The sequence below is a fragment of the Onychomys torridus genome, chromosome 21, assembly GCF_903995425.1.
Source record: "Onychomys torridus chromosome 21, mOncTor1.1, whole genome shotgun sequence".
Lineage (NCBI taxonomy): Eukaryota > Metazoa > Chordata > Mammalia > Rodentia > Cricetidae > Onychomys > Onychomys torridus.
Window position 1 is genome coordinate 1,389,389 of NC_050463.1, and position 21,704 is coordinate 1,411,092.

Here is a 21,704-nt window from a genome sequence, read left to right on the forward strand (position 1 = left end):
GACCTCTTAAAGCCCTGTGTCCTGTGGGTGATGATGGCCTGTGGCTCAGCTTGTCCTGAAGCCACCTTTCCTCCACAGCTGGGGGCTGCCTTAGAGGGACCAGGAAACTAGATATAACTCACTCACCCTACCTTGTCACTGTCCGCATGTTCTCCATGGCTCATAACTACCCTGTGACACCAGATAGGTCATTTTCAGGGCAACCTAGGTCCTATACTGTGATGGGCAGTACCACTGGCCAGTCTACATGCCAGGAATGCTCCAGAAATGGACACATCCTCCTGCTTCTGCCCCAGTGTGCTGGGGTGGTCCTGACGCCTCTCTGCAGGTTGGTATCCTGCAACCCCATCCCTAAGCTCCCTGGTGCCACCTTCTGGTGTTTTCTCACCTCCCATACCACAGGTACCACAAGGCCATGTCATCCTACACCCAGACCCTACACGATGAAGAGACTCAAACCCCTCAAAAAGTGGCCAGCAGATGAAGGCCTGAGTGCGGACCCTGACACTCGGGCACACTGGCGAGTGGACTGTGTGTCGTTGATGCTATGCCATGCTAAGAACATGGGAAGTGTCCCTAAATCCATCTCACCTGTCTGTCTGCATGGCTGCATCCTTCCTCACCTCTTCCTGTCCCATCACACCCCCTTGCTGGCCCACAGCTGTTCATGAAGCCCCAATCTGTCCCCTCACTTCCGTGATTTCCTTGAAGCTCTGGATTCCTGAGCAGTACTCCTTCCCTCTGACCCTGTCCATCTGCCAGGCAACCAGATACACTGACCAGTCCTCAACCAGCCATAGCTACCGGTTATTACCCAGAGCCTGGTCTGGTGACAGGAAGCAGCTTCCCTCACGGTTCCTGCAGATCGGGTCGGGGGCAGCTTGGTCAAGAGAGGCCAGGCATGGAACACACATCCTAAAACTGAAGACTTCTGCAGTAATGAAGCGAACCATTACCCGCACCCTGCCATCAAGCCAGACCCACCCTTCTCTAAAACGTATGGCACTTACTGTGTGTGGGAGGAGATGAGCGGGAGTGGGTCTGTGTGTGCGAACTTGTGCATGAGTGTGTGCGTGTGCTGTGTGTGAGGGAGAGGACACCTCATGGGTGGATCCAGGCTTGGCACTCAGTCAGGCTTGGTGGCCAGGGCCTCTGCTGAGCCGTCTGTGGGGATCTCATTGTTGGCCCAAGTTTGCCTCAAACACGGAGTAGCACAAGGTGGCCTTGAACCCCCAGGAACCCTACATACGCCACTCGGTCTCTCACTTTCTTTTGACAAGTTCTCTACAGCCCTGGCTGTCCTGGATCTGGCTCTGCAGCCCAGGCTGGCCTCAAACTCACTGAGATCCGCCTGCTTCTGCCTCCCGAGTGCTGGGATTAAAGGTGTGCGCCACCACACCCTGCTTGTTTCTTCCTCTTAGAAGCCATCCACTAATGCCATGCTAGGTACCCCATGACCATCTAACCCCAACACAAAAGGCCCACTTCAGATTACAGTCAACATAGGACCGTGGGTGCTGATTCTCCAGTACTTTTGGGGATCCATCATTGACAGGACACCTGGGGAGAGTGAGGGGACCCCTGTAGAGACAGCCTCCAGTTAAGTGGGTCATGCCTATCAGGACACAAGCCGCTGGCACAGAAGGTTTGGGTGTGGCTAGGCAGAACACCTGACTAGCATGCTCTGAGCTCCCGGGCTGGGGGAGCTAACACACAAAGGAAATATTTAAAATACAATATGGCATGTGTCAATTTTTGAGAAGGTTCCATAGGGTGCTGAGAAGAAAGTATTTTCCTGTGTTAGGGTGGAATGTTCCGTAGATATCTATCTAAAATCTTTTTAGATTATGGATTAGCCTATAGAAAAATGTCTGCTGTAAATCAAATAGTGAAGGGGAAGATGAACAGAATCTCACTCACACAACTTAATAAAGCATAGCTCTCTGAACAGATGAAGATAGGTTTCTTCTGTATCCCAGAATCTAATCAATATTTATATGTATAATCCAGCTATTATTTGGCTTAAAGGGGCTTATTGGGAAATGTTATCAATTTTACTATTTTATACAGAGAAAATATTTTACTGTTTAAAATAACCCTGGACTTAGCCAGGCTGTGGTGGCGCGTGCCTGTAATCCCAGTACTTGGGAGTCAGTGAGGCGGATCTCTGTGAGTTCGAGGCCAGCCTGGGCTACAGAGTGAGATCCAGGACAGGCTCAAAGCTACACAGAGAAACCCTGTCGCAAAAAACCAAAAAACCCAAAACAAACAAAAAAAAAACCCTGGACTTTTAAATTATAACCTGTTTTTATGTTCAAAAAATAAAATGTAATATGGCTCAGTTGGCTGTCCTACTTAGGACTCCTCTGAACTACCCTTGTAAGTTTTCTGTAAATCTAAAATTCTAGATGGGGACAGTAGGGTTGAGGCTGGAGGATTTCCATGAAGACCATCCTGGGCTACAGAGTAAAGCTCAGACTCAAAAGCAAAAGAATAAAAAAAACAAAACAAAACAAAAAAAACCCAGAAGATTTTCTCCAGGCCATAGCTCTCTCTCCTGGGCATACCCAGCCTTGTAACACACACACGCACGCACGCACACACACACACCACACACACACACACACACACACACACACACACACACACACACACACACACCCATACCTTTGCCTGCCCCAGAGCTTTCGAGGACAGTCACCGGGTAGGAACTCTGCAATACCTAGTAGGGAATACCTAGTAGGGTGGAGTCTTGGTTCCCCCATTTGGGAACTGGATAGAATTCTGTACACGAGCACACTCTCCTTTTAATTTCGGTTTAGTGTTAAGGTTTATTTATGTTTGGTCATGTGTACTGCATGTGTATGTGGGAATGCCAGGCACAAGACAGTGGTACCCAGGCAGAGGACAACTTTCAGGAGTCAGCTCTCTCCTGCCACCTTGTGGGATCTGGGGATCTAGCTCAGGTGGTCGGGCTTGGCAGCAAAGCGCTTTTTATCCAACAAACCATCGTGCCAACCCTATTTATTATTTTTAGAGACGAGTCTCTTGTAGCTCCAATTGGGCTTGAAATTGCTGTGCAGCCAAGAACAATCTCCCCAATGCTGGAACGACACGTGTGCCACACCATGCCCAGTTTATGGGGTGCTGGGGGTGGAGTCCAGAGCCTCCGCATGAGGGTGGGGAGGTCTCTGTCCACTGACCTTCACCTTCCTAGATTTGACTCACTTTATTTTACTTTATTTTTAAATTTTATTTTGTTTATTTATTTAGTTTTTCGAGACAGGGTTTCGCTGTGTAGCCCTGGCACTAGCCTGTAGACAGAAGCTGGCTCCACACTCCCAGAGGCCTGGCTGTGCCGCCCGGTCTTGGCTGCTTGCGTGCCTGGTGCCTGAAGAGGTCAGAGAGGCATCAGAGCTGCTGGAACCGGAGTTCAAAACAGGAGTCAGTGCTCTTAACTGCTTGCGGAGGCATTTTAAAAAATGTTTTATTGTTCTTGTTGATGTTGTTGTTGTTATTATTATTAATTTTGACTTTTTGACCTCCAGCCCATCTTCCTGCTTCTCAGCAGTGCTGGGATGGCAGGGGTGTACCGTCTCAGCCTGGTATTTCAGGTTTCATGGTGAGTAATGGCGTTAGCTCTACCAATTTAGATTATTATATTGATCTCCAACATCCAAAGTTAATTAAAAAATCAAACGTCGGACTGGAAATATTCAGCTTCAAAACGAAACAAAATTCTCAATAAGATACGTTCCAAGAGTCAAAAGGCTCTGCCGAAACCCGGGATCGAACCAGGGACCTTTAGATCTTCAGTCTAACGCTCTCCCAACTGAGCTATTTCGGCTGCGAGTCAAACGTCGCTCACACCCGGACTCCGCCCCGTGTCGAGTTACTCTGCGCAAGCGCACTACACAGTCTTCCCGTAGCGCCTTGTAGGACTACACCGGGCCTCCTTGAGCCATGTTGTCTCTGTGGCGCAATCGGTTAGCGCGTTCGGCTGTTAACCGAAAGGTTGGTGGTTCGAGCCCACCCAGGGACGCGCTCTTTGGCCTTTTCCTTAGGACAGAAAGTCGTCGAGGCTCTTGCTTTTGTCGCTGTTTCCGGTGTGTCTCAGGAGGCTGCGGGCGCGCACTGAGCGGGCGCGACCGCAGGCAGGCAGTGGGCGCGTCGGAACGACTCTCTCCCCCTTCCGGTTTCCGCTGCTGCCTCTTTGGGCGAAGGACCAGGCCGGAACGCTTTGGCGGACGGACCGCAGAGGTTGTCTGAAGGCCGAGGCCAAGATGGCGGCGCTGGCGGGTGAGTGAGGCCCTGGGCTCGGGCTAGCGGGGTAGTCTTGGGTCCCCAGCGCCGGGTGAGAGACGTGGAGACCCCGGAGGCCTGTAGGCCGCGTGCCGACCCCGGCAAGGTCCGGGCTCCGCCTCGCTTCACCGTGCGCGGTGAGCCGCCCCCCGGTACTGCCGCAGGCCGTGGTCGGGCACACTGAGGCCTGCCTGTCCCCCAGCCTCAGCAGGTGCAGTGCAGGAGCACGGCGGATGGCCCTGACCCCCCGGGCCTTCCTCCTCCACCAGCCCTGGGCAGCCAGGGCCGCTAGCATCGCGGATGTCTCGGTGTCCACGAGGAAGCCTTGGTATCCTCCTCCTTATGTCAGGGCTCAAACGCGGACGCAGTCTGGCATAAGTACCTTATCGGAAGTCGCCTCTCCTGGACTCCTGGAGCCAGGGTTGGCCTCACTGTGTGTACTGAGGACGAACTTGAGGCCTCCACCTCCCCAGGCCTGGGAGGACAGGCCTGCACCAGCATGCCCATTTATGCAGCGCTAAGGAGGGAACCTGGGGCTTGGTACATGCTTGCCAAGGACTCTGCCAACGGAACTCCAGCGCCTGTTTTTGAGACAGGAGCTCATGGGTGGGAGGCTGACCTTGAACTCCCGATCCTCCAGGCTCCACACCCCCAACCCAAGTGCTAGTATGATTGATAGACTTGGACTTTTAGCTTGGTTTTGTGTTTTTTTTTTTTTTTCCCTTTTCCTTCTTTTTTTGGTTTTTGGAGACAGGGTTTCTCTGTGAAAGAGTCCTTACTGTCTTGGATCTCCTTTATAGAGACTAGGCTGGCCTCGAACTCACAGAGATCCGCCTGCCTCTGCCTCCCGAGAGCTGGGATTAAAGGCGTGTGCCACCACGGCCTGGTGGTTTTGTTTTTCTTTAAGACGGGTCTTCCTGTGTGGCCTAGGGTTATATCAATTTCATGATGCTCCTGCCTCAGGCCCAGCTGTTATGTGGACACTATGAAGAGTGGAGGGCGTGGATTTGTGGCATTGACTGTTGCCTCCTCAGTTCACTCAGGGCCGGCTGTGTGATTGCCAGTGAATAGTTAATAGAGCCTATTACAAGTTGCTCTGTTTTGCTACCCACAGTCAGACTTTGAAGAAGCTAATTTTAATTAACACCTTAGGGGCAGCAAAGAGGATGTTTGTGGTAGAACATTGTGAGGTACACCTGTGATCTTAGCCCTGGGGAGGCTGAGGCAGGAAGCTGATGAACCCAGCCTGAGCTAGACACTGAGACCCTGCTTTAAAAGGACACTTGGGGCCGGGCGGTGGTGGCGCACACCTTTAATCCCAGCACTCGAGAGGCAGAGGCAGGTGGATCTCTGTGAGTTCAAGACCAGCCTGCTACAGAGCGAGATCCAGGACAGACTCCAAAACTACTCAGAGAAACTCTGTTTCCAAAAACCAAAAAAGAAAAAAAAGAAAGGACACTTGGGATCCCTGTGAGTTCTAGGCCAGCCAAGGATACATAGTAAGACCCTTAAAAGAAAGGAAGGAAGGTAAAGAAAGGAAGAAAGCAAGCAAGCAGGAAGAAGCAGAGGCCGGGGGATGTGTCCCAGTATTAAAGCACCCACTGAGCATGTTCCAGGCCCATGTTTGATTCCCAGCATAACAGCACAAAAGTCTGCCCCAAGTCAGGCTTGATGGTGCCTGCCTGCAGTTCTAGCTGCTCAGAAGGCTCTCTTGAGGTCAGAGTTCAGAGACAGCCTGGGCAACATAGAGAGATCCTGTGGCAATTAAAACCGAAGCCAGATGCTGGCACCTCCAACCACTTAGTAGGGCATTCACTTTGCTGGGAGTTTATTCAAAGCCTTAAATTTTCATTTGGCGAAACCAAGGCCTGGTGTGTGGCCCTCAGACAGAAAGCCTAGACTGAGCAGACATTTGCGTTTGGTCCAAGCAGTAGGCCACGGTTGTGACCTTGGGACAAAGTCGCCAGTTACGTTGTAGTCAGAGTGAGAGGGCCTGAGCGAGACAAGAGGGATAGCGTGGGAAACAGCTGTCAACCACAGATCCTGTCTTGGAGGCAAGATATTCCCCAAATCGTAGGGGGAGTGGGGGCCCCTCTCTCAGTGCCACCTTTTTATCATGCAGATGAGACCTCCTTTCCCCCTCCAAGACAGGGTCTCACTGCTTAGCCCTGGCTGACTGGAACTTATGCCAGGCTGGTCCTGAACTCACTCAGTGCTGGGATTAAAGGCATGAGCCTCCATGCCCAGCCCCGAATGACAGAAATTTACCCCATATTCCTGGAAGCTGGAGTCCAAGATCAGGGTGTCACAGGGCTAGGGTTTTATGAGCTCACAGATGTCATCTCCCCTGTATCCTCATGAGGTCATTCTTGTATTAATCTCTGTACCCCTCCCTACCCTGGGTGTTTGTTTGTCTTTTATGCTGTTTGGGTTTTTCCAGTGTGTCAGCCAGGCTGTTCTAGGATATGCAATCCCCCTTCTCAGCCTCCAAAGTGCTGAAATGCCATTTGTATGTCTTCAGATCTGGTTCACAGCTGTCCCCTCAAAGCGTATCCAATCCTGCCACCTCAGGGCACATCTTAGTGACCTCTGGAGAGACTCATGCAAACCGTCCCATTCTGAGGCGCTGGGGTGGAAGTGCCAACACATGCCTTTGGGGGATATAAGTCAATGTAGGGTATAGCTTCATCCTGCCCTCAAAACTGCCCCCATGCCTCTCTTCCTGCTTCCAGCTGCTCCTTTACAAAGTGCCCCTGGCTGAGCGGTGGTGGCACCTTTAATCCCAGCCCTCGGGAAGGCCAGCCTGGGCTACAGAGTAAGTTCCAGGAAAGTACACACAGAAACCCTGTCTCAAAAAAACCATAAACAAACAAACAAACAAATAATAGATAGATAGATAGATAGATAGATAGATAGATAGATAGATAGATAAAAAGTGCCCCTGGGTTGCATCCTGTGTGAAGGTGTAGGGCAGGTTATTTAGGAGCAGCTGGGGTCCTGGCATGGGAACAGCGAGGCATGGGAAGTGGAGCTGACTTACTGGGGGGGGGGGGTGGGGAGGCGACCTTCTTATGGCGTCCAAGCCAAGGGTCAGAGGGAAAGTGTGCTGGAGCCCTCCAGGGAAGGGCCAGGACCCTGAACTGGACCCCTGCTGGGGGCTAAACTGTTGGACACAAGACACTATGCTTCTCTCTCTAGCTCCTGGCCTGTTCTGTGTGCGGATCCTGGGCCTACGGTGAGTATGTGGTCTGTCTGCCACAGATCTAACTGGCTAGCGGGGAGCGGCGTGGAGCTGCAAGGCTTGGAGCCAGGAGGGTCCCTCAGTAGTGTTCAGGGGAGGGAGTGCTTGGTGAAGGTTGCCCAGCAGATTCAGTGGGGCTACCTAGGTGTCCCTCCTCACATTGTGTGTGGGGACTGTCTGGGCGGGTGATGACCAAGACAGGACAGCACTGTCCTCAAGCTCAGGGCCCTTAGAGCTCACACACTGCCTGTCCCAGCAAGGAGTTCTGTGCGCCCTTCACGAGGACCTCCACTGGCTGGCTGCCTTGGAATAGGGCTGTGAGGGTCACCAGCCCAGGAGAACTACCAACTGTCCTCTGGGCTTCAAGCACAGCACCTCAGGGCTGTCCTGGCTTGGACATTTGACATCCTGTTGACTAGGTGGTGTTTTCAGAAGCAAAGAGGCTCTGCTTATGTCTGTGGAAGAGCAGGGCAGCCTGCAGATGAGCAGGGCAGCCCGGGTGGGTAGGGGAGGGGGACAGCTGGTGGGCTCTGGTCACCTCTCACTGTTGTTACTGTTTACAGCTCCAGCGTAGATACCGTGGCCCAGGTACGCAGAATCCATCAGAATGTGGCTGCTGAGGGTCCGAGCAGGTAAGCCAGGCTTGGGGAGAGGCTGGGGTGCGTCTTCTAGGGCCTCGACTGACTGCTGCCTGCACCCACCCTGGCCTGTGGTCCTGGCCTCTGGTCTTGCCTCCCTAGTGTGATCCCTGCTCCTTTCTCTGTTGATCAGGTCTGGGGACCCTGTGCCTACCCCGCTCACGGGAAGCTGCTCCAGCTGGGTCCCCGGACAGGACACCAGGGTCACCTGGCTAATTCTCCTCCATATCCACATGCTCTGTCCTTCTAGCACACAGTCTGCATTACCCAAGGCTGGAGCTGGAGCTGTGGTCCCCAAGCCCTCCCACCTTCCCAGAAGCCGGGCAGAGTATGTGGTGGCCAAGCTGGATGACCTCATCAACTGGGCACGCCGGGTAAGTCCCCACCCCCCAATCAGATCTGCAGCATCCTCAGGGCTCTCCTGAGGCTCCTTCCTGAGAGCCTGGCCGCCCCTCCAGCCACCAGTCAGGATGATTAGGCCCTTCAGCAGGCCTTGTGTGTGTGTTTGTCTTTTTTTAGACAGGGTTTCTCTGTGTAGACCAGGCTGGACTCGAACTCACAGAGATCCGCCTGCCTCTGCCTCCTGAGTGCTGGGATTACAGGCGTGTGCCACCACCGCCGGCTGTGTGTCTTTTTAATATCACATCTCATATCTATTTTTGCACGTATGTGCATATGCATGCTTAGGCCCCATAGCAGGCATGAGGAAACCAGAGGACAACTTGCAGGAGTCAGTCCCCTCTTCTACCATGTGGGTCCCAGGGATCGAACTTAGGTTGTCAGGCTTGGTGGCAAATGCCTTTCCTCATTGAGACATCAAACGCTGATAAAAATGCCTTTTTATAGCCGGGCGGTGGTGCCGCACACCTTTAATCCCAGCACTCGGGAGGCAGAAGCAGGCGGATCTCTGTGAGTTTGAGGCCAGCCTGGGCTACCAAGTGAGTTCTAGGAAAGGTGCAAAGCTACACAGGGAAACCCTGTCTTGAAAAACAAAAACAAACAAACAAAAAAGCCTTTTTATTTATTTATTTTTATTGAGACAGGGTCTCTACACAGCCCTGGCTGTCCTGGAACTTACTGTGTAGAACAGGCTGGCCTCAAACAGAGATCTGCCTGCCTCTGCCTCCTGCATGCTGAGATAAAAGCAGCCACCATGCCTGGCTTAAAAATTGCCTTTTAAAATCACAGGGGTGGAGTCTGGGGAGCCATGGGTTCTCAGCAAAGCTCCTGGATGGCCTCCCTCTCCAGGTCTATCCCCAGTGGTCCCTACGTTGTTGTTGGTTGTTTTTACTCTTTGCTCTTTTGGGACCACCACCCAGCTCCCAAATCACACACGGAGGCTTATTCTTTCTTTCATTTTTTATTTTTTTTTATTTTTAAAAAACATTTTAATAATTTCTTTTAAAGAATTGAAATAAAACCACAGAGTCTAGCTTCCTGAAATCAAGGCAGGAAAGAGGAACATCTAGTATAATTTATTCCTAATTATTTTTACCAAGTAAATGGCCTCTCAGGGGACGGGGAACCATCCATTTATTTTACTTTGTAAGACAAGGTCTCTCTTAGCCAGCTTCCCTCCCTCCCTTCCTTCCTTCCTTCCTCCCTCCCTTCCTTCCTCCCTTCCTTCCTTCCTCCCTTCCTTCCTTCCTTCCTTCCTCTATTATCAGCTTGATGCAGTATAAATTCTTTTTTTTTTTTAACATTTATTTATTTGTTATGTACAGTGTTCTGTCTGCACATATTCCTGCAGCCCAGAAGAGGGCACCAGATCTCATTACAGATGGCTGTGAGCCACCATGTGGTGCTGGGAATTGAACTCAGGACCTCTGGAAGAGCAGCCAGTGCTCTAACCTCTGAGCCATCGCTCCAGCCCCACAGTACACATTCTTATCCTAACTGTGAAATGTTTCGTGAGGCTTGCCCAGTGATTGAGTAAAATCAAAGCTTATTATAAGCCACAGTCCTCCTAGGTCCCCCTGCTATGTATTCTCCCTGGTTCCGGGGCTGCAGTCTGATTGTTGTTTGCTTTATATCTAGAATCCACTTATGAGTGAGTACATACCGTGTTTGTCCTTCTTAGCCAGCTTTCCTTAACTTATGTTATCCCGTCTGCCTTTTCCCTCTGGGCTTTTCCTTTTCTTACTTCTGTAATCTTACCTTCACTCTTACTCCGTGGCTGGCTGGGTGGCTGTGGGCTGGGTGGCTGTGTGGTTGTGTGGCTGTGTGGCTGTGGGCTGTGTGGCCGGGTGGCTGTGTGGCTGTGGGCTGTGTGGCTGCGTGGCTGGGCGGCTGTGTGGCTGTGGGCTGTGTGGGTGGGCGGCTGTGTGGCTGTGTGGCTGTGTGGCTGTGGGCTGTGGGCTGTGTGGCTGTGGGCTGTGTGGCCGGGTGGCCTGGTGGCTGGGTGGCTGTGGGCTGTGTGGCTGGGTGGCTGTGTGGCTGTGGGCTGTGGGCTGTGTGGCTGTGTGGCTGTGTGGCTGTGGGCTGTGGGCTGTGTGGCTGTGTGGGTGGGCGGCTGTGTGGCTGTGGGCTGTGTGGCTGTGGGCTGTGTGGCCGGGTGGCCTGGTGGCTGGGTGGCTGTGGGCTGTGTGGCTGTGTGGCTGTGGGCTGTGTGGCTGTGGGCTGGGTGGCTGAGTGGCTGCGTGGCTGGGCGGCTGCGTGGCTGGGCGGCTGCGTGGCTGGGCGGCTGTGTGACTGTGTGGCTGGGTGGGTGGGTGGCTGGGCGGCTGTGTGGCTGTGTGGGTGGGTGGCTGGGTGGCTGTGTGGCTGGGTGGCTGGCTGGGTGGCTGGCTGTGTGGCTGGCTGGCTGTGTGGCTGGGTGGCTGGCTGGGTGGCTGGCTGGCTGCTGGCTGGCTATGTGGCTGGCTGGCTGCTGGCTGGCTATGTGGCTGGCTGGCTGGCTGGGTGGCTGGGTGGCTGGCCTCTAGCATCCTTCTCTTGCTCTTAGATCTTCTCCTCCCAGCTTTCTCCTCGTATTTATTCACTCTGCCTGCCAGCCCCGCCTATCCCTTCTCCTGCCTGGCTATTGGCCATTCAGCTCTTTAGACCATCAGGTGTTTAGACAGGCACAGTCACACAGCTTCACAGAGTTAATCAAACACAACAGAAAAGAATGTAATACACCTTTGCATCATTAAACAAATGTTCCACAGCATCAACAAATCTACACATCTTAAATTAATACTCTGCAACACTACCCCATGTGTCCCTCTGGTGTCTAGTTCACAGTTGCCTGGAGGTGACAGCCCGTGCCTGATAATTGCCTGTGGACGGCATGTCCCTGGGCCTGCCTTGTTCTCCTGTGCTGTGCCTAGGTCTCTAGTGGGCACTGTGCTAGAGCTTGAAGGTGCCAGGACAAGGTGCTCACTATAGGGGCCTAAGGATCTGTTGAAGGTGGGCACATCCAGCCCAGACACCAACTTCACACTCACATCTGGCGGGCCCTGGGGCCACTGCTGGGTCTCCAGTGGTGCAGGTACTGGGCAAGCTGGTCCATGAGGAGCTTAAGCACTAGTGACCAGGGGACACTGAGGGCAGCCAGCTAGTCCCAGGTGATTCCCGAGGGACAGTTGGGCCAATCCAGGGATGCCAATAAGGGGATATTCCTGGTGGCCAGAGCAGCAGCTAGGCCTAGATGCCACCCAGAGCCCTGGGCCTACAGCAGCCATTAGCCTCCTGTGGCTGCCAAGCACTCTAGTGTTCCTGTGCCCACAGGGTGGGGGGGGTGTTGAAGTCCTGCTCGGTGGCATGCTCACTGGTGGAGGACGGTGCCTGGCCACGCAGCTGACTGTCCCCCCCCCCCCCCCAATAGAGCTCCTTGTGGCCGATGACCTTTGGCCTGGCCTGCTGTGCTGTGGAGATGATGCACATGGCGGCTCCACGCTACGACATGGACCGCTTTGGTGTGGTGTTCCGTGCCAGCCCGCGCCAGGCTGATGTGATGATCGTAGCTGGCACACTTACCAACAAGATGGCCCCTGCACTCCGTAAGGTACACCTGGTCCCCTTGGCCCTTCCACTGCCCGGCCGCCTGCAGACACCTGACCTGAGTGTCTTGTAGGTGTACGACCAGATGCCTGAGCCTCGATATGTCGTGTCCATGGGGAGGTGAGTGTGTGCTCGGCTGCCTAGGGGAGTAGGGCCCACCCCAGTGCCCCCCGCTTGACTTGAAGCGCTCCAGGCAGCCCCAGAGCCCCTTCTCTTCTTCCCCATCTCCCACTCCTCAGCTTCTTCAGCAGCTGTGACTTGCTCAGCATGTAATGAATGTGGGCATGGAGCCCACCAGGCAAGCGGCTCTACCATTGTGCTAGAATCCAGCCCAGCCACTTTCTTTGTTGCATTGGAGGGTATGGAGGAACCCCCTTGGAATCCCAGTTGTCTGGGACACTGGATCCAGATAATCCAGTCTTTGAACAAAGGAGACACTGGGTGTGATGGCCAGCTCTCTGGAGGCAAAGGCGGTCAGATCTCTGGGATCGAGGCCAGCTTGAACTACACATTGAATTCCTGCTTCAATCCTGCTTCAGAAGATAGAAAAAGAGGGCCACAGTTTTGTTAGAGATTTACCCAACATGCGGGAACATGGGTTCCATCCCTAGGGCCAGGCAACCTGGGTACGGTGGCACGTGCCTGTTACATTCCAGGTCGTGTGCTGTGTAGGAATTGCAGGCTTTGGTGAGGCCATCTTAGGTCCACAGACAACCCCAGGTCTGTCTGTCAGTGGCACTTGCATCCCACACGTCCCACGGAAGGTTCTGGAAGCCCCTTTCGCCGCACCCTGATGCAGGGTGGGCTGGGCGGGTGGACGTGGTCTCGACTGCCCACTGCTCTCCCCAGCTGTGCCAATGGCGGAGGCTACTACCACTACTCCTACTCGGTTGTGCGGGGCTGCGACCGCATTGTGCCCGTGGACATCTACGTGCCAGGTGAGGCCAGCCGCCCCCCAGCCTGGGCCGCCCCTCCGTCTCCCGGGTCCTGGAGGGCAGAGACAGATGGCATGTGCCTTGTTCTCTCCTGACCCGGGGCACTGGCACGCTGGCCCCTCTGCCGCCCTGAGGGGGTCGAGACTCAGCTGAGCTTCAGGTCCTTTCCTCAAGCCCAGTGTGTCGAAACTGTGTGTCACTTGTCCTGCCCCCAGCGGGCTCTCCGCCAGCAGACTGCTGGGCAGCAGGGGGTGTGCCTCTAGGCTGCAGTCCTAAGATCGCTGGCATTCCGAGGCCTGGAAAATTCAGCTGTCTCCCTGCTCTTGGCCCAAGACTCCTGCCCATCCCCCTGACCCCGTGGTCCTGTTTCTGTAACTGTTCCTGAGGTCCCGTCTGGTCATCCGAGCCGCAACCTAGGCCCTTTTCTATATGGAGCCACAGGCAGCTCAGGAATGGAGTGGGTGTCAGGAGGCCCAGCACAGCAAGGACACTTGTCCCTTCAAAGCCAACCCCAGGGCACCCCAGAGTCCTCCATGTGGGCTGGTGGGGGTCTCAGCTACGTGTGTCCCTCAGGCTGTCCACCCACGGCCGAGGCACTGCTCTACGGCATTCTGCAGCTGCAGCGGAAGATCAAGCGTGAGCAGAAGCTGAAGATCTGGTACCGCAGGTAGAGCCGCCAGGCCGAGCACCAGGCCCAGAACCCCGTGTGAATAAACCCATCCAATCCAGTGTGTGCTCCGTGTGCGCTGTAGCCTCGCGGGCAGTCGGAGGGGTCGGGAGGCTGGTGACCTCTGCCAGCTGTGCAGCTCAGGCCGGTCACCACCCATTTCTGGACAAGTGAGGACAGTGGTCTCCTCTGACACAGCCCTGGCCAGCTGTTTGCCCGGGAGACGGAGACATGGCTTGGTACCCTGGTACCCTCTTGTGTGGACAGACATGCGCCTAGAGTCTGTTTGCGTGACTCGACCTGTGTCCCGCAGATTTCCACTCTGCAGCCGGCATTTCCAGCTCGTAGGCTAGGGTGGCATGCCATGGCAACCCAGGACGTGGGAGGGGAGAGGAGCTTGCCCAGTCCAAGGGGAGTTTCTTGTGGTTTTAGTTTTTGGTTTTTTTTTTTGGTTTGGTTTGGTTTTTCGACACAGGGTTTCTTGGTGTAGTTTTGGTGCCTGTCCTGTAAGTCCTGGCTGTCCTGGAACTCACTCTCTAGACCAGGCTGGCCTTGAACTCACAGAGATGTGCCTGCCTCTGCCTCCCGAGTGCATGCACCACCGCCGCCTGGCGAAGCAAAGATATTTTTAATGGGCAGGAAGGATATAGAATAGATTTTAGGATGTTGATTTCCATTAGAAAAGAAAGGAAGAGGGAGAGATTGGAAACGGACAATGGTTGATTGGCCATGTCTGGGCAAGGGGCACCAGGCACTGGTGATGGACAGACCACATCTGCTGAGGCACAGGCAGGTTGTGAACCAGATGTGTCCCTCCCCCGACCTCCAGCTCACTGCCAAGCCACCAGTCCTCCTATGAGCTTTTATTTTACCCCTGAGCTCTGGGAAGGCAGCAGGGACTGCAGGGAGAGCTGAGGCTGCAGCCCACACTCCAGCCACCAAGGCACTGCAGAGGACACAGGCGCATTCCAGTTCTGGGCCGGTTGCTCAGTGCTTGGTGACCAGGGGTGTGATCATCTGGGGGAAGGCGTAGTAACGGCAGTCTGCCGGCGGCACCAGCGCCATCACCTCTGTGCGGATGTTCTCTCTCCGGAAGCCTGCCTCCTGCAGTGCAGGCACCTGGGTCTCCTGTAGGGAGGCGGCACAGGTCACCCCAGACCACATGGGACAGGACCCAGGTGTGGGTGCGAGGTAACCTTGGATGCTAGTCCCAACAAGCATCCTTGCACAAGCCCGCTGCCAGCCTCAAGCAAGAGAGGCATGGACCCCAGCTGACTCCTGAGCCTATTGGCCAGGAGAGCATCAGTCTCTAAGAACAGTGAGCAGGGCTGTGCCAGCACTGGGGAGCCATGGAAGGCTTGAACAGGCCTCCCTGATTTCAAAAGGGAAAATCGTAACGACTGACCCCCGGGGCCACAGAGTTGAGTGGGGCCCTGTGTCACAGCTCAGCCACAGTCACTCCCAAGGTCACTGCCGGGCCCTGGGGTTGGACTCCCCCCCCCCCCCCCCGTTTGCCATCAGGTGGTCGCACCTCAAACATGGTGGTGATGTCTGTGTACTTGGATTTCATGAGCTCCCCCCAGGACGTGAGGTTGCAATACGTGAGGATGCCCCCTGGCTTCAGCAAGCGGAAAGCGTGGTTCTGCAAAGAGGCCAGTGGACCGGAGTGGGGAGAGGGGCCATGGGAAGAGGGGAAGGTATGCAGATGTCACATGCTCTGCCCACCCCTGGCCCTACACTCACCTTGATGAAGTTGAACTGGTGAGTGTGCCAGGTCTCCTCAGACAGTGGGTATGTGTCATACAGGACCCCTGTAGAGAGAACACACCCTGCCCGTCAGGGCAGACAGCCTTGCCCCACCTCCCCTGACCTGGCCACAGCAGTACTGCTGATCTGTCTTCCTGTGGTCTTTCCCAGTGCACACTGAAGGTGCCCTTGCTGGGGTAGAGGATGGGGGCACATGCGTGGGCAGTCAGGGACAACCTGTAGAGTTCATTCCCTCCTTACACCATGTGCATCCTGGGAATCGAACTCGGGTCCTCATTCTTGGTGGCAAGCCCCACCAGGCTAAAGAGGGTATGGTAGTGCAGTGGTAGACATAGGCTGCCAAGACGCATCTGGAGGCCAGCATACTCCCTGGAGCGTGGCCCCTTTGCTGGCCCACAGAGCCCCTCACCATCAAAGTGGCCATCAGGTAGTGAAGGCGCCACCTCCTCCCACAGGCCTTTCAAGGGAACAACCTTGGAAAGGAAAGGGACAAGAGAGAAGGTTGGGGGGTCACATGGGTCCCTAGAATCGAGCCCTGCCTGGGGTTACTCCCAGGCCTCCACCCCAGTGGTACCTTGTGAGGCTGTCGCAGGGCCCAGTCTTGTAGACGCTGGAAGACCCCGTCATTGCACTCAATAATCCAGTGTTCGTCTATGGGGGCCTGCTGCACCCTGGAGGCCGCAATAGCCATACCAAAGCCCACTTCCAGGACACGACCCCCTAGGAGTGTAAAACACACGGGACAGCTGCCTTGGCTGGGGGAGAGGGATGTGGAGGTGGGGCCTGGCTGCCAGTCACATGCCTCAAGGACAACTGGCCAGCAGGACAGTGTGGGTGGACAGAACAAAGTAACAGAACAGTGTGGGCCTGGACAGCTGCCAATCAGAGTGGCTGGCCTGGGAAGATACGGACAGGCCTGGCCCTAGGGAGCCCTGGACTCTGAGTCCCTGCCCACGCTGTTTGTGCTACGGCCCTTTCCTGTGGAGTTAGCAAGGGCCAAGCCCGGCTCAGAGGCCTGACACCTGCAATCCCCTAGCCGTGTTTCGCTCATCACTGGACTCTAGGGCCCCGTCTGCCCTGTAGAAGGCTGGGGAGCCCCAAACGCCCATGGCCCTCTCTGACCCGACCACAGCGCCTAGGCAGCTGCCTCTGTGCTCAGTTTTCCCAAGCTATTCTTAGCCACAGCCCGGGGAGGCTCCGGACCAGCCCAGCCCCACGCCCCTCCACTCTGTCCCTCAGTTCCACTCGGGGCTGTGGTCGGAAGACCCAGCCTCCAATCCAGCCCCGGGGAGTAGAACTCTCCCTCGAGAGGAAGTTTCAGTCCGGAGCAGGCGCCTCTTGTGTGCGTGCACACTTTGGCAACACTTTCCCTTCCCGGCTAACGTGGCCCCGGGGCAGCCCCACGCCCCAAGCAAGGAAACTGAGGTACGCAGCGCGCACGGGAACTCCTGCGAGCCTGAGCTGCAACCTCGGTTTCCTCGGGCAAGGTACCTCTGGAGGCGGCGGCCGCCGCCAGCGCATGCATGTAGGGGGTCTCCCAGCGCTCCATCACCGGCTTGCCCAAGATCTGCAGGTGCGTGTCGGACGCGTCATAGGCCGCGGGAGCCGCGCGCCACGCGGGGCCGCAATCCTCGCCGGGCGCGAAGAGCGGGCTGGCGGCGGACGAGCTCATGGTGAGGCTCTGCACACCAGGCCGAGAGGACGGGGCAGCCGAGCGGCAGGGCTGCAGGGCGGCAGGGCTGCAGGGCTGCAGGAGGCGGAGTGGGGCGGGGCCTGGGAGCCCAGAGGGAGTCTCGCCAAATGCTGGCCCGGGTGGGCGGAGCATGCTTGCGGGGCGAGGCTTACTGGCTGGGGCGGGGCCTATGTGCGGGGAAGGCGTCCGGCCTAGGGCTGGCGGGGGTGGGGCCACCGGGAGGGGGCGGGGCCCTGCTCTGGGAGGCTAGGTGGAGCGTGCAGGCGCTGCTAAGGGTGGGGGCTGCTGGCCGGAACCAGTAAAGTTGAGTCAAGTTCTGTTAGGGCCGGATCTGTGGACTGGGATGGTCCTGCACTGGTGCGCTGGGGAAGAGTCCAGCCTTTTGCTAAGGATGGGGCCTGTGGGCTGGGACGGTATCCAGTCTTCTATAAGGGATGCTGGCAGGAGCCATCCTGGATGGAGCCTGTGCTAGGGTAGCATCCAGCCTTCGGCTAGGGGCGGGACCAGAACGATGGGGTGGGGTCACCCTTCTGCTAAGTTTGAGGAACAGAACTAAGGAGCAGGGCCGGCGGGCTGAGGGCTACGGATGGGGACAGAGCCATGGGGTAGGTGTTTATGGGTTAGGATAAAAGTCCAGCCTTCTGCTAGTGGCCTAGTCTCCCACGGGTGAGGCGTGGCCTAGCCTGCTCGAAGCTAGGTAGAAGTCCGGGCCTGTCTTTCGGCCGGGAGTGGGGTTGGAAGCAAGGAAGGGGCCTAACAGCTAGGGTGGATGTCTGGGGGTTGGGTGGAGTTCAGCCTTTTACTAAGGACACGGCATGGTGATGGGGCGGGGCCTGTGGGCCTGGGCGGGGCCTAGTTGTCCATCCGTGAAGTGGGAGCCACGGAGGGTGGGCTGTGCTGGCAGGTGCACCGCCGAGGCTTCTGCAGGAGCGGGTCCAGATCCATTAGGCGCCTGGCATTTTGAGCCGGGTCTGACTTTGTGCATTTGCCTGACTGGCTGGCAAGTGTGCTCTATTTACTGTCCAGAGGCCTGTCTGGAGAAGTTGCCAAGCTTGCTGATCGCCTAGCTGCTCCTCCAAGTTTACTTTTTATTTGCATTTATTTGTTTATCTAAAGATAGGAGCTCATGCCTGGCAGTGGTGGCGGGCGCACGCCTTTTGTCCCAGCACTTGGGAGGCAGAGCCAGGAGGATCTGTGAGTTCCAGGCCAGACTGGTTTACAGAGCGAGTTCCAGGACAGCCTCCAAAACTGCACAGAGAAACCCTGTCTTGGAAAAAAAAAAAAAAAAAAAAAAGTCTAGACATGCATTGGCCTGGTGTGGCCCAAGAAGCTAGCCCTTTTTCCTGAAGTAAAACTATTAACCTTCAGCATACGATGCAATGGTAACTGTTGATACCCTCATTTTACAGACGGGGCAAACTGCTAAAAACCAGGAGAGTGGAGACCAGGGCTCCAGGGTTTTAGATTTTCATGTGCATGGGCGTTGTGTCTGTTTGTGTTTGTGCATCCCCTGTGTGCAGTTCCCAGGGAGGCCTGAAGATGGCGCGGGATCCCTTGGAGCTCAGGCCTTTGTAAGCTCCCCTGTATGGCCCTCTGGAAGAGCAGCCAGTGCGCTGAACCATCTCACCATGCCCTGCCTTTGTTTGTTAAACTGCTTGTCAGGTACCTCAGGGTGGCCTTGAACTCCAGGTCCCACTGCTCCACCTCCTCGGTGCCAGAATCACCAGTGTCTGCAGCGCTCGCTCAGAATGGGTCCTGCGCTTTGTGTCTGACGGGAGAGTACTCCCCCCAATGAACTCCAGCTCCACCCCAGCCTCCACACTCTACCGCTCTGAGTGGTTCCTCCTGACGACCTCATGAGGTCTAATTAAAACATAAAATAGGAAGCTTTGTAAAGTAGCCCTCCAGAGGTAAGGGGATCTCTGTGAGTCCAGGCCAACTAGAGCAATGTAGGGGGACTCAACCTACAAACAAAAGCTTTGGCCTGGAGCCAGGTGGGGGTGGGGTGGGGTAGGAGTGATCACCTTTAATGGGGGGCAGAGGCAGGCAGATGTACAGGACAAGATCCAGGACAGCCAGGGCTACACAGAAACCTTGCCTCTAAAAACCAAAAAACCCAAATCGAAAAACCTTTGGCCTGACCAGAAAGTGGCTCCTACCTCACTCCATCTTTATGGTCTGAGCTGCTGTGCCCACCGGAAGTGAATTGTTGTTTGATTGTTTGGTTTTGTTTATTGACACAGTACCTCACTGTGCAGACCGGGTCTCAGGTCACCCTCAGATCAGGCTGTCCTTGAACTCACAGAGATCTGCCTGTCCCCCCGCCCCATGGTTCTGGGGTCGTGGAATGCTCTGAAAAAAGAAGACACATGGGGTTGGGGATTTCGCTCAGTGTTAGAATGCTTGCTTAGCAAGTGCAAGGCCCTGGGTTCGATCCTCAGCTCTGGAAAAAAAAAAAAAGACACACGTTCTTTTGATTTTGTGGGGTTTTTGTTGTTGTTATTTATGTTGTTTTTAATTTGAGATTGTGTCCTGGTCTGTAGCCCTGGCTGACCTGGAACTCCCGATGTTGCCTTAGCCTCCTGAGTGTTGGGATGACAGGTGTGCACCCTACATCCAGATAGAGTTCTATTTATCTGTTTGTTTGTTTCAAGGCAGGGTTTCTTTTTGTAGCCCAGGCTGTCCTTGAACTCAAGAGATCCGCCTGCCTCTGCCTGCTGAGTGCTGGGATTAAAGGCGTGCACCACTACCCGGCTAGCTTCAAATGTTTTAATGTTGGCCTATGAGCATTTGGAGGCAACTTTGTGCACAGGGATGGCTGGCAGGGGGGCAAGATAACAAGACAATCTGGCTGGGTAGTGATGGTGCAGCCTTTAGTCCCAGCACTTGGGAGGCAGAGGCAGGTGCATCTCTGTGAGTTCGAGGCCAGCCTGGGCTACAGAGTGAGCTCCAGGAGAGGCACCAAAACTACACAGAGAAACCCTGTCTCAAACAAACAAAGAAAAAACAAAAAAGACAATCTACCTGTGTGGAATTGTGAAGAATTGATAAGGATATATGGGTAGGGCAGGCATGTCTTTAGTCTTAGTCAGAGGCAGGGGCAGGTAGATCTGTGAGTTTCAAACTAGCCAGAGCTACTTAGTTAAACCTTGTCTTAAACAAAAACAGAAAACAGGTGTGGTAGCACACACCTTTGATCCCACTCAGGAGACAAAGACAGGCCGATCACTCCGAGTTCAGGCCAGCCTGGTCTACAGAGCGAGTGCCAGGACAGACAGGGAGGGCTACACAGAGGAACCCTATTTCAGAAAGGTAGGGGGGAGGCAATCTCTGGATTGTAAGATCAACAACGACAGCCAACTACCCCTCCCCACAGACTCACCTTGCACCACAATTGTAGGGTCTGTTCTCCCTGCACTTTGCATCCCCCACAAAGAGTCAGGCCTTCCCTGAAAGCTGTTACTCTGTTTTGTCGCCCAAGAGAAGCTTCATGACACTGGAGAATACCGTCCCTGAGAGAACTGCCACCTGGGGCCGCTCTGCTCTTCTCGTGCCTGGCTTGCTTCCCATCTGGGTCCTTATGAGGTGCCATCATCTGCTCCACCAACAGCGCCTTGGGCCTTGTGAGGTGTTTATTGTTTGTTTTGTTTTTGTTGTTGTTGTTTGAGAATGTCTCACGTAGCCCAGGCTAGCCTCGGGCTCACTATGCAGCTGAGGATGACCTTGAATTCCCGGGTCTTTCCAACCTCCCCAGTGCCAGAAAGGCAGGCTCGCACTGCCGTGCCCGGTTTCTGTGGTGCTGGGGATGGAACCCAGGCCTTGGTCAGTCTGGACAGACGCTCGACAGGCTGAACCATCACCTTGTTTTATTTGTTTACTGAATTATTGTGGTGTTGTTATTATATACCCTTTTGAGACAGTCGCACTTTGTATTCCTGGCTGCTTTTTCTTCTCATTATTATTGTACGTCTTTTTGGGATAGGGACTGGAACTTGCTTTGGGAGAGAGAGAGACAGATTATCCTAATGAGAGCACAGCGGACAACAGGCAGCAGTTTGTCTTTGTGAGTGGTGCTGCAGGACATCGATGTTTTCTCATAGCCAGTGAACTTGGTTAACTTTTCCTTTGACCCCAATCGGGCCTGCGCTGAATGACCTTGGACAGGTGGGTCAGCCTCTGCGACCCTCTGCATCATCTTCTGGGAAAAGGGAACCGCGGGAGGTGACACATTCCTGGACGCGAACGTGCAGCCCGTGTTCTGCACCGGGCCCTGCGGCGCGGCCACGGACTTTATCCCTCGCAGGCCCCCATGCAAGACTGAGATTCGCGAGTGGAGAAAGGGGAACCCGCATCTGCGCCTGCGCGCGCCATGCACGCCCCGGGGCGCCCGGCGCCGCACGCACGCACGCACGCACGCGCACGCACGCACGTGGCTGGCTCCCTCCGCGCGCCTTCTGCAGGCCAGAGAACGCGGAGG

General features: G+C 55.1%; 2 protein-coding genes and 2 non-coding genes across 4 annotated transcripts; 2 read left to right on the plus strand and 2 right to left on the minus strand.

Moving 5' to 3' along the window:
- Positions 1-3,774: 3,774 nt before the first annotated feature.
- Positions 3,775-3,847, minus strand: Trnaf-gaa. Its single transcript has one exon. It is a non-coding gene; the product is annotated as a tRNA-Phe (tRNA).
- A 104-nt stretch (positions 3,848-3,951) lies between these two features.
- On the plus strand, positions 3,952-13,829 carry Ndufs7 (NADH:ubiquinone oxidoreductase core subunit S7). The gene is made up of 8 exons (XM_036171364.1): positions 3,952-4,299; positions 7,501-7,537; positions 8,107-8,175; positions 8,432-8,555; positions 11,990-12,169; positions 12,239-12,285; positions 13,015-13,103; positions 13,674-13,829. The coding sequence occupies exons 1-8, from the start codon at positions 4,284-4,286 to the stop codon at positions 13,769-13,771; spliced, it is 660 nt and encodes a 219-aa protein (XP_036027257.1). The 5' UTR covers positions 3,952-4,283; the 3' UTR covers positions 13,772-13,829.
- Trnan-guu lies at positions 3,969-4,042 on the plus strand. The gene has a single exon. It is a non-coding gene; the product is annotated as a tRNA-Asn (tRNA).
- Positions 13,830-14,615: 786 nt separating the features above from the next.
- Gamt (guanidinoacetate N-methyltransferase) lies at positions 14,616-17,433 on the minus strand. Its single transcript, XM_036170923.1, has 6 exons — positions 17,026-17,433; positions 16,109-16,254; positions 15,944-16,007; positions 15,511-15,578; positions 15,299-15,409; positions 14,616-14,895 (listed from the first exon to the last, which is right to left on the minus strand). The coding sequence occupies exons 1-6, from the start codon at positions 17,357-17,359 to the stop codon at positions 14,755-14,757; spliced, it is 864 nt and encodes a 287-aa protein (XP_036026816.1). The 5' UTR covers positions 17,360-17,433; the 3' UTR covers positions 14,616-14,754.
- Positions 17,434-21,704: the final 4,271 nt, after the last annotated feature.